This window comes from Apostichopus japonicus, chromosome 2 (genome assembly GCF_037975245.1).
Source record: "Apostichopus japonicus isolate 1M-3 chromosome 2, ASM3797524v1, whole genome shotgun sequence".
NCBI classification, from domain to species: domain Eukaryota; kingdom Metazoa; phylum Echinodermata; class Holothuroidea; order Aspidochirotida; family Stichopodidae; genus Apostichopus; species Apostichopus japonicus.
Genome location: NC_092562.1, coordinates 30,079,252 through 30,096,116, shown reverse-complemented (window position 1 = coordinate 30,096,116; position 16,865 = coordinate 30,079,252). Strand labels below are relative to the sequence as shown.

Sequence of the window (16,865 nt, the reverse complement as noted above, 5' to 3'; positions counted from 1 at the left end):
ACACTCAGTGGAGATGAAAATAACACAAAACGCTTTCAGTGAGACCAACAGAAATTCTGTAACAAAATATGACAACTTCAGACCTATTATCTGGCGTCAAGCTACCTTTGACTAGTATGTTACAGAAAGGGTTTAAAATAACACATTTCATGAAGTGTCCAGGCAGATTGGAATTTTTCTTCTTTCTCAAAAGCAACATGATCTGTATTCATCTTTCTATCTCACTATCTGCCTGTCTATCTGTAAATGTAGACAGCTATTTGCAGTTTTATGTTATTTTACCTATAGAAACAAGTCTTAGAAACCCTACTAGAACACATTTCCTGCTGTTTCCTGCTGGTGTCCAATAAATATTTTGATTCTCAGTCCTATGAAACACAAGACCTAACAGTCTAGCATACCTTAAAATGTCCATACCCATAAGTTAGCTGGTTCCTTTCATGATTCCTGCAGATACATGTATCACTCTGCTAATAAATTCACTCATATTTATAAGCTGCTGTACTTTGCAGTAAACTGCAGCTTTGTATGATTCTGACCACACATTTTCTATTCTAGGTAGTCAGATAGTCCTCAATATAATCAAGGCACCCATCTGGTTATCACCATTTCGTTATTCACAATTACCTATTTTACTAAGCCCACATGTTTCATGTCGTATGTTAATTCCTTTTAATATGTCATAGTTTGTGCTTAAGTTTCTAACATTTCCTTTCTGACATTAAGTTTCTAAAGTGTCATCAAAGTTTTCCCACATATGGATCAAAATATTATGAAATTCAAATGTTATCCCACCAGACTGTGGTAAAAGTCAATGCAAATTTCAGCTGAAAATAATATTGTTATTGAGAATTTCTCCAAAAACTGGATTTGTATATCTAGTTCAATAAAGGAAATTGAGTCATATGTACGATGGTTTTATGCAATTTCCATTTACCTGGTAGAATTGTTGAAAATCGATTTCTGGATCTGTTTTCCATCTTCTTTGCCTCAGACACGTCTGATGAACTGGGTGTGGTAGAAGTTTCTTCCAATTTCTATCAAATAGAAAATGAAGGCATTGAATTGTTCTTACTAAAATTGGTTTCTTACAATGTCAGTCAAAATAGAATATGAAAGCATTGAATTGATGTAAATTAAATGTATGTACTGTATTAAATTTCAAACTTATATTCGAAATTGTTCACATAACTGCAGCCTTCTTTCTTAGCATTTTAAGCCTCAGCATCACACACCCATTACAAGGTGTCACTAAGCAGTGACTTAATATTTGAATATAAAGCTTCTAAAGTTCAGATTAACTGTTTAGATAAATGGAAAATTAGTCCATCTCTAGTATAAATCTAGTCATTTGAAATAAAATTATTAAGGAGTACTGATATTTTGATCCCCACGAGACCTACTAACAATGATGAAAAACAAGTTGTTTTGACCAATAGGAGCAAAAAGTAAATCAGGCCTTTTAACTAAAACAACTGTAAAAGATGAAATACCTTGAATTGCTCTGTTAAAAATGTTTCATTCGTCTTCTTGTTGGTATCTTTAAGACTAGCCAGTTCCACTCTGAATGAATCAACAGACATGGTTGTCCTTCCGATGCAAAAGTGCTTGACCAAAGCGTCAAAAACAAATTGGTACTGATCCTGCAATGACACAGAATTAGGGACAGAACGCTACGAAAGATTGTTGCAAAGAACTAGAAGATTGCTGCAAATTCAAAGGAAGATTGTGGCACAGCTCTCTAGTTACTGCCTCATAATTGTAGTAAACTAATAATCACACCAGCCACTTTATTTTATCACAGATTATGTATATCATAGATTTTAATCATATAAATCCCTCCCTTCATAACAAGAAAACGACACGTATCAGGCTGTTGAAAGACTGTAAAGCTCTTTAGTTATCCAAGGAAGAAAACTTCCGAATCCTCAGTTACCATTTGGGACCAATTCTGATGTGTTGACTGCCAGTTTTGGAACATGCTACACAATCATGCACTATTCTATTAACAGGTTAAATCACTCCTATAACTTGGTAATTTTAACAAAAGTGCAAATTTAACATGCTGCCTCTCACACATGTTGAGGCAATCAGAATGCCTGATATCTGTATTCTGAAATCCATTGGTGGGTTTGCTGTTGGGTTATTCCTTCAATCAGAGAGAACTTCAAATTCCTCCTCCATGTCAGTGATATAACATTTACTTTAGCGATTAACATGCTAATACTTGAGCTTGAAGCTTTCAATATATATATTTATCCTAAAGTTGTATAATATAATCTAATACAGGAAAGACGTCAATACCTGGATTTGCACAGACATGAATCTTCTTTGTCTCATTTCTGTCACAAACTTGTAGACATTAACCTTTCCTTCAGCCTGTGCCATATCTAACATAGCATCAAGGGTGATGTAAGTTCCTGTTCGTCCAACTCCAGCACTAAATATGCAGAGAAAATAAATCAAGTAATTTATCAAATAACAGAAAAAACAGCTAAGGTTAGTGATGGGAGCCAAAACCTAATGCTCCCGAGTACCTGTTGTTATGATCGTTCAGACACCGGGTACCCACGTGGCCTTTACTAACGACATACATAAGAGGCTATGCAGTCCCCAGTCATGTACATAGTAAGACTGTAAAAGAACAGTTACTTTTAACCCGAGAACTGATTTACTCTACCAGCCATTATATAATTTATATTGACTGCTTATATCCTTAAATTCCTTCTTCGAAAGCAACATACGTAATGTTCTGCTTCAATGATACTTTTTAGTGATCTATGAGAAAGTTTTGTTACTTGCAAGTGTGCATCTTTGTGTCCTTTTGATCCTTACAGTGCAATGTCCCATTGAATTAATTATTTGTGAAAATGTGGTTTGTGTAAGTGAAGAATTCCTTACAGCATTTGTTGAACTATATTTGCAGTAATTTGCTATAATTAAGCTATGGAAAATAATTTATAGTATATTTTGCAAATAAAAGGTTTCTTAAAATGTTACAGCAATCATAGGGCACTGCAGTATCATACTTGGACTAGGCCTATCCAACCTATTCTTTCATTGTGGTGCATTAAGGCGCTACAGCTATTTATAAATTAGTTGGAAAGTCTGTGGAGACTGTCTGTAAACCCTTATTGTTAAATGGTGATGTCCGTTGTGTCATCATGGGTGAATCACATGTTGCTTGATTGTTCGCAGTATGGAACAGTTCTGCTAAACTTTTCTGGCCGGGACCATTCCACTGAATTTGACCGGGGAAGTATACAAGATGCCTGAAAATTATGGTAATATGCAACTGAAATACAAACTGATATAAAGATACTACTATTAATACTTTACATCGGGTTCCTGTAGGCTATAACTGCAATGTACAATGGTAATGCAAGGATATCGTGGTCCTGCAGTAACCTTAATTCTGTGTCTTTGTTTTTACCTGCAATGAACGATGGTATTAGGGACATTTTTCTGACTAGTATTCTTCACAATTTCCAGGAAATCCAGAATTGGATCTAAGAATTCTGGAATTTTCATATCGCTCCAATCAGTGAAGTGAAAATGCTTAACTGTCCGGGATTCTCCTCCATGTTTCTAGGCAGGAAAAATTTCAATCAAAATATTAGTTTTATTGAGCTCTGAAACATAATATAAGGAATTAATTAATATAATGAAATCTCAAGAAAATTATTGAGTCAATATCAAAACAATAGCGATACATCCACATGCTAGCAGTGTCATTGTGTGAAATTACAAAGCAAAAAAGATTGTTCTACTCTGCCTGGCTGCAGTGATGATGTAACCCACTCAAATCTGCTTTATATAACTTTTGCCTGTTTTGCACTTATATTTAAACTTGATATTTGCTACTTTGGATAAATTTCTTGCAAACATCTAGAAACTAACGCATTTATAAGCAACAGACGAGACAGACAGACAGTCAGAGACCCATTATAGGAACTGATATGACCATAAACTGCAGATAACTAAATATCAGATCACATTATAAATGGCCTTATTTAAAGTGCTCAAACAGAATCCCTTTAATACCTTTGTTACAAAATAATTCAGTTTTCAAATTACTAAAACTTAACCTAACGTCTTAAATATTTCTTTTCCCTTATTTCTTACATATTTTATACTCAATTTTGCAAATACATTTTTAATATATTTATACTGGAATAAATAAAGTAAATTACATTTTCAGTATGACTGCTGTCACAAAACTCATACTATATGATATTTCCCTGTTTTACAACAAAGTTTAAAAGTGATATTTGCTGTGTTTAAACGAACTTTTATTAAATTTAAAAATAAAATGGACACATAGTTCAATTAAATGAAAGATTAACACGACTAAGCTATTTATGCCTAAATGATGCCTTTAAACGAATGATATTTCATAGACAAATGACGAAGCTACACAAATTGGCTACAAATATGGAGGAGCAAAGACAACTCACAAGAAAGACAGTTAATATTCTCTGATCGTATTTGGAATGTTCCTCCAGTTTCTGACATTTGACAAGGAATTCCCCATAAATCATCTCCTGGTCAGGCCAATACTTCAAACATTTTTTCTGAGAAAGAAACTAAAGATGTCAAAAGGCACAAACTATATGGCAGGGAGTAAAGTGTAAATCAACATGGTCGAGTTGAGTGAACCCTCCTCTAACCTGAACCCCTCCAACCACAGCCCCCATCCTCTCCCAGGCTTCCATGCAATGCTTTCAAGAATGCAAATTAATGATTAAATAAGTTTCACTCATCATACTTTAAAAGGTCAAGTCAAGAATTTCAGTCTTATCCACTGCCTAAATAATGCAAATGCTTAAAAATGTACTGACTTATATGAAATTCCCACTGGCTTTTGCTGCATTACAACACTGTCACATCAGTTTTTTAATAGCCCAATAATAATTCTGATAACAAGTAGTACTGTAGTATGGTGCTAACATTAGATACAGAAAAATATAGAATGTCTACTGGCAAAAATATCCAAGTGTCGCTTTTGTTTCTACTGGCAAACAGTGAAATCTTTTCATATCTTGCCAGTGAATAGCCTGATTTCAAGGCAAGAAGGAATTGGTTACAAATTATTGTATTTCCTGGAGCTTTCCCTTCTAATCCATGGGAATATATTTCTACTGCACTCAGTTTTCATATTGAATGTAGGATTTGTGGTACACCCTTTTTTACATGCTAAACATTAAAACAAAATAAAACACTTGCTTTAATATTATAACATAGTTTTCTCCATTTCTGTAATAATCCAGTAAAGGTAACTGTATGAAACTTTAATAAGAATGTTTATAAACAACAGCTGAGGTCGATTTATAATAGCAACATAATTTCTTTTCTAAAAGAGTTGAGACAGAACTTTGAAATTAAAACAATATGGTACACTGGTGTCTGAGATCAAACATGACATACCAGCCACTTGTAGGGCAGATTAAATGAATTACACAAACATTTCATACCATACACTTGTAGGTCAGGTTAAATGAATTACACAAACATGACATACCAGACACTTGTAGGGCAGGTTAAATGAATTACACAAACATTTCATACCAGACACAAGTCAGGTTAAATGAATTACACAAACATTACATACCAGACACTTGTAGGGCAGGTTAAATGAATAACACAAACATTACATACCAGACACTTGTAGGGCAGGTTAAATGAATAACACAAACATGACATACCAGACACTTGTAGGGCAGGTTAAATGAATGACACAAACATGATATACCAGACACTTGTAGGGCAGGTTAAATGAATACCACAAACATTGCATACCAGACACTTGCAGGTCAGGTTAAATGAATGACACAAACATGATATACCAGACACTTGTAGGGCAGGTTAAATGAATAACACAAACATGACATACCATACACTTGTAGGGCAGGTTAAATGATACAAACATGACATACCAGACACTTGTAGGGCAGGTTAAATGAATTACACAAACATGACATATCAGACACTTGTAGGGCAGGTTAAATGAATGACACAAACATGATATACCAGACACTTGTAGGGCAGGTTAAATGAATACCACAAACATTGCATACCAGACACTTGCAGGTCAGGTTAAATGAATGACACAAACATGATATACCAGACACTTGTAGGGCAGGTTAAATGAATAACACAAACATGACATACCATACACTTGTAGGGCAGGTTAAATGATACAAACATGACATACCAGACACTTGTAGGGCAGGTTAAATGAATTACACAAACATGACATATCAGACACTTGTAGGGCAGGTTAAATGAATAACACAAACATGACATAGCAGACACTTGCAGGTCAGGTTAAATGAATTACACAAACATGACATACATTAGACACTTGCAAGTCAGGTTAAATGGATGACACAAACATGACATACCAGACACTTGTAGGGCAGGCTAAATGAATGGCACAAACATGACGTACCAGACACTTGCAGGTCAGGTTAAATGAATTACACAAACATGACATAGCAGACACTTGCAGGTCAGGTTAAATGAATTACACAAACATGACATACATTAGACACTTGCAAGTCAGGTTAAATGGATGACACAAACATGACATACCAGACACTTGTAGGGCAGGCTAAATGAATGGCACAAACATGACATACCAGACACTTGCAGGTCAGGTTAAATGAATTACACAAACATGACATACAAGACACTTGTAGGGCAGGTTAAATGAATTACACAAACATTTCATACCAGACACTTGTAGGGCAGGTTAAATGAATTACACAAACATGACATACAAGACACTTGTAGGGCAGGTTAAATGAATGACACAAACAAAACATATCAGACATTTGTAGAGTAGGTTAAATGAATTCCATAAATATAACTGATTTTAAAATGTGGATACCTTCTCTTTCTCAACAAGGGGAGTCAACATGACAATTGTAGAAACATTTTCTTGCCAGACCATTCGCCAGAAATCGACAACAGAATCCTTGTTCGGACCTGTTAAAATAATATGTACATTGTGGTTTTAATCAATTTTTGCTTACGCCTGTTCTTGAACTGATCAACGAAGCTACTATAGTCATTCATATCTTTCAATATTATATATATATATGTAATAAAGTGTATGTGTGTCTTTCCAGGATTTCTAACCTAGATAAATGCTTTATTGGAAACATGAGCAGTGACTAATTAAATTACATCATTTTGTTTCGTAAGTAACCAAAAATGATTACTTGAAATATTCTCAATGTGAATGTTATTGAACCACTTAAGACTTTTACATTGCTTTTTACATTGTTTTTTTATTTGCTTTTTGCTTTTTGCTACATTGCTTTTTAATTGTTCATATTATGACACTCCACAGCATTGAAACAAAACATGTACATGTCATAATGCACTTCATTCGCTGCACTGTAATCAACTATGTAATCAACTAACAATGCACTTACTTAGCCATACTATAATCAACTCTCACTAAAAATGCACTTAATTATTTTCACTGTAATAAACCCTCACTAACCATGCACACTACAATTCCTTTCTCATGATACATACCGATCTAGCTTATTGTTTTTGAATTTCTGCCATACACTCACATATGTAAGACAACATTTACTCAACTGTGAAATAAATGTCAAGACAGATAATTTTAAACTTATTTCTTCTCTATTTGACTATACAACACCACTAACACAGTTCATACTATGACTTAAATAGCACAAGAATTTAAATAAATTTCCTTTGCACAAAATTTAGCATGTAAATTGTGCATTATTAGCACAAAAATATTGCATGTAAGGCTAAACACACATAAAATCAGTGTGCATACTACTTGCTCCAGCAGATACTTTGCATGTAAATATCAAAGTGCATTTTTAGTTACACTCAACGAAACACGTATATTGAAGTTGTGTAACATATATTTCTTACTGTACATAGCAGCCATTCCTTTGTGGGTGTTTTACATTCCTTTGTGTGTTTGGGGAGTGTGGAGATGTGTATTGGACTTATTTTGGCAAAACCAGGATATGCGTATTTTTGGAGTTGACATTTCTTGCCAGTTTACTGTAATTATGAGATAGACACCAGCTTTTTCTACTGTAACCGCAGTGTTCCAGTAAATGATTAGCAAAGGGAAAGCATAGCTTTTAATATATTAGTATCATAACTAATGATATTAGTTAAACTTCCACCACCCCAATGACATTTTTATTTTTTTACTGAAACATACCATGTGATGCAATAAACATTTTGGGAGCTTTGTAACCCTGAGGAAAGGAATGGAAAATGTAATTCTACAACAGCTTTCTGTGCATGGTTTTTCATTCTTGCCACTGATTGACTGATATAGATGGCATCATATGATGATTCTTAGCTATCCATATTTTTGTTTCAGTAATGGATCATAAACTTCATTAGCATGAGCAAATCACTAGCAACACAATGTTTTAGAGATGATAGAGACAGTGTGCTGTTGTTAGGCAACAGGGTGCAGTGTCATTGTCATGAAAATTGACAGAACTTGTCATACAATATACTAAAAGACAAAGTAAATTTGCAATGATCTTCTTTTGACATAATTTTTCTAGTGGATTCTCGATTTCTTAAACTTTCTATTTTGAGCTCATTTTGGATGTTGCTAAGGGAACAGAATCTCTGTCAGTCTCTCCAGAGTACCTCTGTGCTTTTCTTTTTTAAAATAATAAATTGTGTTTTGGCTGAGTTTAATTTGTGAATTTAGTCACGTTGAGACCCGAAATTATTCTGGGGAAATAACAGAGGAGATGGATAAGATTCAATACTTACATCAATATATGAGAGTTAATATAATATGAGTATGGATCACATTCATACTTACATCAATATATGAGGCATATTTAGTGTGAGTATGCATCACAGTCGATACATCAGTACAGGAGACATCAGGAGACAGTGTGAATACTTACACCAATATATGAGACATTGATATAGTGTGAGTATAGATAAAATTCAATTCTTACATCAATATGTGAGAGTTAATTAGTATAAGTATGGATCACATTCAATACTTACATCAATATATGAGAGTTAATATAATATGAGTATGCATCACATTCATACTTACATAAATATATGAGGCATATTTACAGTGTGAGGATGGATCACAATCACTGCATCAGTACAGGAGACATTGATATAGAGTGAATACTTACATCAGTATATGAGACATTAATATAGTGTGAGTATAGATAAAATTCAATACTTACATCATTATATGATGGTTAATAAAGAATGAGTATGGATCAAATTCAATACCAACATCAATAGATGAGGCGTATTTACAGTGTGAGGATGGATCACAATCAATACATCAGTACAGGAGACAATGAATTAGTGTGAATACTTACATCAGTAAATGAGACATTAATATAGTGTGAGTATGGATAAAATTCAATACTTACATCAATATATGATAGTTAATATACTATGAGTATGGATCACATTCAATACTTACATCAATGTATGAAGCATTGATATAGTCTGAGTGTGGATCACCATTTACTTTGTCAAGCACAACACGAGAATTGTCATCTGTGGAAAAAAAAAAAAATAACTTAATTCAATTCAATTTCAGTTTGATTCTCTGCAAGATTCTACTCAGGTTGCTTAATATTACAAGCATTTACATTGTAAGCACTAGTGAAGAAAACTGATCATGTATTATACTAATAGCATCTAAAACAGAAATTATTAAAGAAATCAAAACAAATACGAACACAGCAAATATTAATGGGGGTGGGGTGGGGTTGGTTGGGGCGATGGAGAGTTAGTGACGAATATTCTAATAGTGTCAGCCAACATTTCTAAACAAGTAGCCAATAAGCTATTATTCAACCTGTTTGTCTTACATGGGAGGATGTTTCCATAGCGATTTTTCGTTTTGTTTTCTGGCTTTTCTGCTACAGTCCACGGGTGGAGCTTATTCGAAGGTAATGTCTGGTGAAATGAAATTAACAAAATAGGGAGACAATTATATTTTTTCCTAGGATATGATAATTGAAATCAACTCAGCTGGTAGATGAACCAAGTTCAGCTAAAGGAAGCTAAAAATAACCTCTCATGTACCAAGCTTAATGGTGCGACATGCATTCCTGTAACAAACAGTTGTCTTACCCCCTGTAGCATTACTGCAACATTCCTGCAGCATTACTGTAGCATAACTGTAGCATTACTGCAGCATTACTGCAGTATTACTGCAGCATTACTGCAGCACAACTGTATCGTACTGTAGCATTTCTATAGCATTAATTGTATCATTAATGCAGCGTTACTATAACATTTCTGTAGCATACCGTAGTATTACTGTGGTAAAAATCTACCACTACTACTATCATACAACAGCACATAACGGCAGCATTATTGCAGTAATGTAGGTTTAGCATTGCTGTAGTATTAATTAATGCAACATAACTGTAGAATATACTGCAAACTTAATGAAATATAACTATAACTGCTCTTATAGTATAACTGTTGCATTACTCTATTATTAAAAGCACCTTTACTCTCATATTTATGAAGCATTACTCTAGTATTTCTGCAGGGTTCCTCCAGTATTTTGGTGTTGTATAATTGTGAGATTACTGCAACATTAATGTGGTATTACCGCAATATTAATTTAATATAGGTAGTACATGTTACTAGAGTACAACTTTTGCATTATTAAATGCACTGTTACTCTCCTATTAAATATCAATACCTGTAACATAAAACCGTGTGAAACACGTGGGCTACTTGAAACTGTCCTATGCATTTACCGCAGGACACATTCCCCTCTAAGATAACATAAATAAAGCACAAGAAGTAGCTGCTATAAACGCGAAATAAAACAAGTCAATCACGATTGAAAGAACAAGTAAAAATTTAGTCTTTATGTAACTCTTAAAAGTAAAAAAGTTATACAAAATCTAATATGGTATGGTAGCTGGTTACTGTAGCACTACTGTGGAATTACTACAGCATTGATGTAGCACATAACTGTAATGTTACTGAAACATTAGTAATACTGCAGCTTTACTGTAGCACTACTGTGAAGTAACTACAGTATTGACGTAGCAAATAACAGTAATGTTACTGAAACGTTAGTATTACTGCAGCTTACTGTAGCACTACTGTGAAGTAACTACAGAATTGATGTAGCAAATAACAGTAATGTTACCTGAAACATTAGTATTACTGCAGCTCTACTGTAGCACTACTGTGAAGTTACTACAGTATTGATGTAGCACATAACTGTAATGTTAATGAAACATTAGTAATACTGTAGCTTTACTGTAGCGCTACTGTGGAGTCAATACAGTATTGATGTAGCATATAACTGTAATGTCACTGAAACATTTGTATTACTGCAGCTTTATTGTAGCACTAATGTGAAGCAGTATTGATGTAGCAAATAACAGTAATATAACTGGAACATTAGTAATACTGCAGCTTTACTGTAGCACTACAGTGAAGTTACTACAGTATTGCGTTGTACATAATTGTAATGTTACTGAAACATATTACTGCAGCTTTAGTGTAGCACTACTGTGAAGTTACTACAGTACTAATGTAGCAAATAACAGTAATGTTACTGAAACATTAGTATTATTGCAGCTTTACTGTACCACTACTGTGGAGTCAGTACAGTATTGATGTAGCACATAACTGTAATTTACTGAAACATTAGTAATACTGCAGCTTTACTGTAGCACTACTGTGAAGTAACTACAGAATTGATGTAGCAAATAACAGTAATGTTACCTGAAACATTAGTATTACTGCAGCTTTACTGTAGCACTACTGTGAAGTTACTACAGAATTGATGTAGCACATAACTGTAATGTTAGTGAAACATTAGTATTATAAACTGCAGCTTTACTGGAGCACTCCTGTGAAGTTACTACAGTATTGACGTAGCACATAACAGTAATGTTACTGGAACATTAGTAATACTGTGGCTTTACTACAGCGCTACTGTGAAGCAGTATTGATGTAGCAAATAACAGTAACGTTACTGGAACATTAGTAATACTGCAGCTTTACTGTAGCACTACAGTGAAGTTACTACAGTACTGATGTAGTACATAACTGTAATGTTACTGAAACATTAGTATTACTGCAGCTTTACTGTATCCCTAATGTGAAGTTACTTCAGTATTGCGTAGTACTGTACATAACTGTTATGTTACTGAAACATTAGTATAACTGCAGCTTTACTGTAGCACTCACTCCTTTGAAGTCAATACAGTTTTGCTGTAGCACATAACTGTAATGTTACTGAAACATTAGTATTACTGCAGCTTTACTGTAGTACTACTGTGGAGTTACTACAGTATTGCTGTAGTTGTAAGCTTACTGCAAACTACCTGTAGTATTACTGGGGCGTTGTCCCACTGCAGTATTACTCTAGCATCATTGCAGCATTCCTGGGCATTTATGCAGTAATGTTACAAGTATCATTGTTGCAGTGTTACTCTTGTATTAATAATGCATCATTAAAATGTTAGTTTTTGATGGAGTTTTGTTTGTAAAAGTAAGAGACTTTCCCAATATACCTCAAATTCAGTGAAGAAATTGTCTGCTCTGTTTTCCTTCTTCTGTTTAACATAAGTAGCCAAGTCGGAAATCTTGATTGACTTGTCATCGATAGCCACAATTTCATCTGGTTGGCTCATAGCAGATTCACTATCTTCAGAATATACTGGGTTAGTCACTGAGACAAAACATTACAAAGACACATCAACAGCTACCATTTTTGTATAAGTGTAAGCAATTGAAAAAAAAAGAAACGAAATGTATAAAAAGTGTTATGAAGAAAGAATGAATGGTCATCTCAGAAACAGCAATTTCGATATTCTATAAACTGAGCTATGTATACAGCCCAATATGAACCATTGCTTTTCTGAAAATGATGCTAAGATTCAAATATGCCAAGAAGTTGTAACTAGCATATTTCATTACATGAGTATGTCATTGATTTATTACAAATGGATATATATCAATATGTATATGTATATATATATATATATATATATATATATATATATATATATATATATATATATATATATATATATATATATATATATATATATATATATATATATATATATATATATATATATATATATATGAATATAATGGTCATCATTATGAAGCAATTAAGCATAGACAAATTGGTACTTGAAAATAAATAATTCATTTAACAAGTACAGTTTAGTATACATAGTGTAGCTTAGTTAAAACTAAATAAAATAAGTTCTAAAGCAATTCCTCACTTACCATGTTACTCTACCAAATCAAGTGTAAGTTTATTAAATTGTTGGATAAAGTGAAATTTTGACTGTTTGACTCTTCATGGGTGAACTCTGTCATCATGTTCGTTCTCATTTCCTAGAAACAGTATGTTGAGCAGTTGGCTACCTTATTTGCATAGGCTCTCTTAAACTGTGGGTTTAGTGTACATTTGCTACAGAACTTAGTCCAGTGGTTTATTGACTATATTATAAGACATTGAGGGGTCATTTTCTTAGTGTTTAGAGTATTTTGTAAGTTTAGTGAGTAAGTTGTGAACACACTACATAGGGTACTGCTGCTCTTGCTTTCAAGGTCAGTAGAGTATTGTATATTGTTACACTGAGTGAAGCAATCAGTCACCAGTAATAGGGCCGTGCTGTTTCATTGCTGATCAAGATTTTAAGCATCTATGGATCTATGACATCAACTTTTGCTAGTAAAAATTAATTAATTGAAGAAAACATATATTTTCTGGGGTTAATGGCAAGAGTTTCCTGTTTGTGATGGTAAGAAATGTTTACTATTATTTTTAATCCAGTTTTAGGCCAGGGGTTTTCCTGTCATTTGGCTAGATTTGACTGGACCGAGACCCTCCATTACAGTCAGGCCATGTGTTCTGTTAACAAGGCTTAAGCTTGGCGTACATACAATTAGTGTTTGTACCTGTTCTGCAGATGCCTTAAGTTAGAGTTATGCGGTGAAGGTAAATATATGTTAGTCTAGACCAGTTCCACAAACTGTTGGGTTACCCTTGCTGCAAATGTATGAGATGATTATGTATTTTAACAAATAGTTTCATCATTTATTTCCACCTAAAGTGATGCGAGGTTGAGGTTGTAGCTAATGGCATTTGAGTATTATATTGTAAGATATGATGCAGAGCACTGCATATATATTTATTTCTGTTCTGTCTGAGTGTATAGTAGGGCTATATTTTATTTTTAATTTGCTACTGTCATTTGGAATTTGACAGCTAAGACTGGAAGATACATTTGAGTTAAGGCTAGCACATATTCGTTCAGTGTTCTGTCCGCTGCATGTCTTACTGGCCATGGATTAAAGAGGGGGCATGCTATGGATAACACATTAAATATTTCTTTATTTGCAAGTAATGGTATTCTATTGGTGATGTAATATAAGCATGTTACTGAGATATGTTCTAAGTACTTTTTCCAAGCAATGTTGCATTAGCTAAGTTCTGTAAGTTAATCAGTTATACTATGTTGTCACACTGTGTTGTTCAAGCCTCAGGAGTGAAAGGAGAATAGCACCCTCTTTTGTGTTTCACAATTCAGTCATGTTTTGCTAAATTATTTCATTTTTTTTTAAGGTACGATGTTAATTCTAGTCCTATATAGACACAGCTTTCATAGATGTTGAGAGTTTGAGGGATGCTGGCTATCACCTTTAATTAATACTGGGCTGGTAATTTTTCAGTTTCAAGTTTCAACTTAGACTCAAAGAGTTTTAAGAGGAAGGTTAAAGGGACATTTTGCCATTCTTGTAAATTTGACTAATTTGTTGTAGTTCTTACTGTCTTAAATAAAAATGTAACTGATATGCTGGTACTCTGGGAATTTTCATTTTCCTATTGTCTAGTAGTCGTATAAGATTAAATTGCGATAACTTGCCAATTCTGTCCTTCCAGTGTATCGTAAGAAACTTTGATTTGTTTTAACAAGTTACAATTCTGTGATCAGTTGCTATATGTTAATAAGTATCTTTCTTATTCTAATTCTCCAGTTTCCATTTCAGAATAGTTCTCCATACGGTGTATTTCTGGTCAATATGATTTATGTCATTGATTTGCCTATGTATTTGTTTGCATGCAGAGGCTGTTCTTAACAGTTCTGAAGTTGTGAATACACTGATGAAACTGGATACTATTGCATTGTGCTGTATTTCGTACTGCTAGAACCCCTTCCACAACCCCCCTTGGGCTATCACTTTTCAAAATGTTGGTATATGTAATACACAATTTAAGTCTTGAGGTACTAAACTAGAGATGAACACAAAATGTTGAAAGACTGGAAAACCTTACTGAATGCAATGTAGGAAAGTGTGGGGAAACAACAGGGAAAAACATGTAATTTTATTTCTCAACACAGCTGGAAGAGCCCTAAGCTACAGAAATAGTTTTTGTTGCTATAATATTTCTTCGGATACCAGAATCAATTATCAGTGTAGTCACACTATAGAGCTGTGCATAACATTTATCGATCAATGACTAAGTTACTGTTGAATATTTATAACATCCACACAAAAAATCCTTTGTCCGATCAGGCATCAAAGGTTATGTTTTCATTGTAATTTTGATTTATCCATTAAATTGTGTAGAAAAGAAGAGGAAAATATAAACATTGAACTTTTCTAGAAGACTTAAAGACGTTAGGAATATCACCATTAACTGGAATTTTGGAAAGTAGAAAAGTTGACACTTTAGATTAATATCAACATGACGAGCCAACGAACGTCCATCTTGATGTAGGAGTCGAGATGTAGAATGCTTAGGCTAGGCCCAGCTGTTTTTCTGCAGGTAAGTACAGTACATGTAATGTGCTGATTCGGTTGTATACAATACAACAGTCTGTATTATAACACAACCTAAATATGTGTTTACATTCCTTAGCATCAGAAAAGTTGTATGAATTTAGTGCGCTTTCTTGTGAGCTGCTCTTTCCCAATACGTCTGAAAGCCACTTCTGCTTTAGCACTCGTCTTGCACAGAGAGGATCAGAGTACGAGCTATGTGTAAATGTGCCTGGAAAAATGCAGTTATAGTTTACTGGTAATGCGAACTGCTGATTAGATCAGCAGGTCGGATTCCAGTCTAGTGTTAAAGCACCCTCCATTTCACATCAAAGATAAATTTTGCATTAAATTGTCCCAATATTCTGCAGGCCTTGTGCCAACATACCCACCCGACAGGGAAAAGATACTGAATTGTTACCTAAAAAGATTGGTGTGTTTCTTTATTCCAACAAAATTGCATCTCAACTATGTGTCAATTTCAAAAGATTTGTATATGAAATGGTAAATTTTACATTCAATTTGTGGGACACAAAATCTCTACACTAAAATTGAAAGTTGTAACCTTGATAAATGGAAGCAGCCAAATGATTGTTACCATGGTTATCTCTTACTCTGATTGATAGACGGGTTGGCCTTTACTGGTGAATATTTATAGCTTGGTCAAAATAATCCTATGCTATTACCCACCTTCAAATTCAGTGTAAAACTATAGGCTAGGAGGAGTATCTGCTCATACTTTGTTACTTAGTTTTAGATTACAGATTGTATGTCTCGATCTTACTCACCTGTTAGTCTTGGATGGTATTCTCCATCTGGCTCCTTGGACGGAGATCTGTAAAGATGGTATAAAAGCATCAAACTTATTAATTTACTTGTTTGCATTCACAATTTGGTACAAAATTCTTATATTATCTTTTGATAAATTTCACTATGATCTTATCTGTTTTACCTATACAACTTGTACATGTTACTATGGATCAGATTCATTGTAGAACAAACAAAGTATGTTTAACTAAACCAACAAG

General features: G+C 33.9%; 2 protein-coding genes across 2 annotated transcripts in view; both read right to left on the bottom strand.

The window, feature by feature from the left end:
- Nucleotides 1–16,865, bottom strand: part of LOC139955788 (uncharacterized) — a 491,243-nt gene that overhangs the window by 289,949 nt on the left and 184,429 nt on the right. The gene's annotated exons all lie outside the window — the stretch shown is intronic.
- Nucleotides 1–16,865, bottom strand: part of LOC139955804 (receptor-type tyrosine-protein phosphatase kappa-like) — a 33,455-nt gene that overhangs the window by 14,450 nt on the left and 2,140 nt on the right. The window contains exons 3-13 of the mRNA XM_071955164.1: nucleotides 16,626–16,672; nucleotides 12,567–12,724; nucleotides 9,882–9,969; nucleotides 9,488–9,564; nucleotides 8,225–8,261; nucleotides 6,893–6,990; nucleotides 4,458–4,586; nucleotides 3,434–3,588; nucleotides 2,305–2,440; nucleotides 1,494–1,643; nucleotides 938–1,037 (exon numbers count right to left, since the gene is read on the bottom strand). Coding sequence (XP_071811265.1) covers nucleotides 938–1,037; nucleotides 1,494–1,643; nucleotides 2,305–2,440; nucleotides 3,434–3,588; nucleotides 4,458–4,586; nucleotides 6,893–6,990; nucleotides 8,225–8,261; nucleotides 9,488–9,564; nucleotides 9,882–9,969; nucleotides 12,567–12,724; nucleotides 16,626–16,672 — 1,175 coding nt within the window. The remainder of the gene's footprint in view (nucleotides 1–937; nucleotides 1,038–1,493; nucleotides 1,644–2,304; nucleotides 2,441–3,433; nucleotides 3,589–4,457; nucleotides 4,587–6,892; nucleotides 6,991–8,224; nucleotides 8,262–9,487; nucleotides 9,565–9,881; nucleotides 9,970–12,566; nucleotides 12,725–16,625; nucleotides 16,673–16,865) is intronic.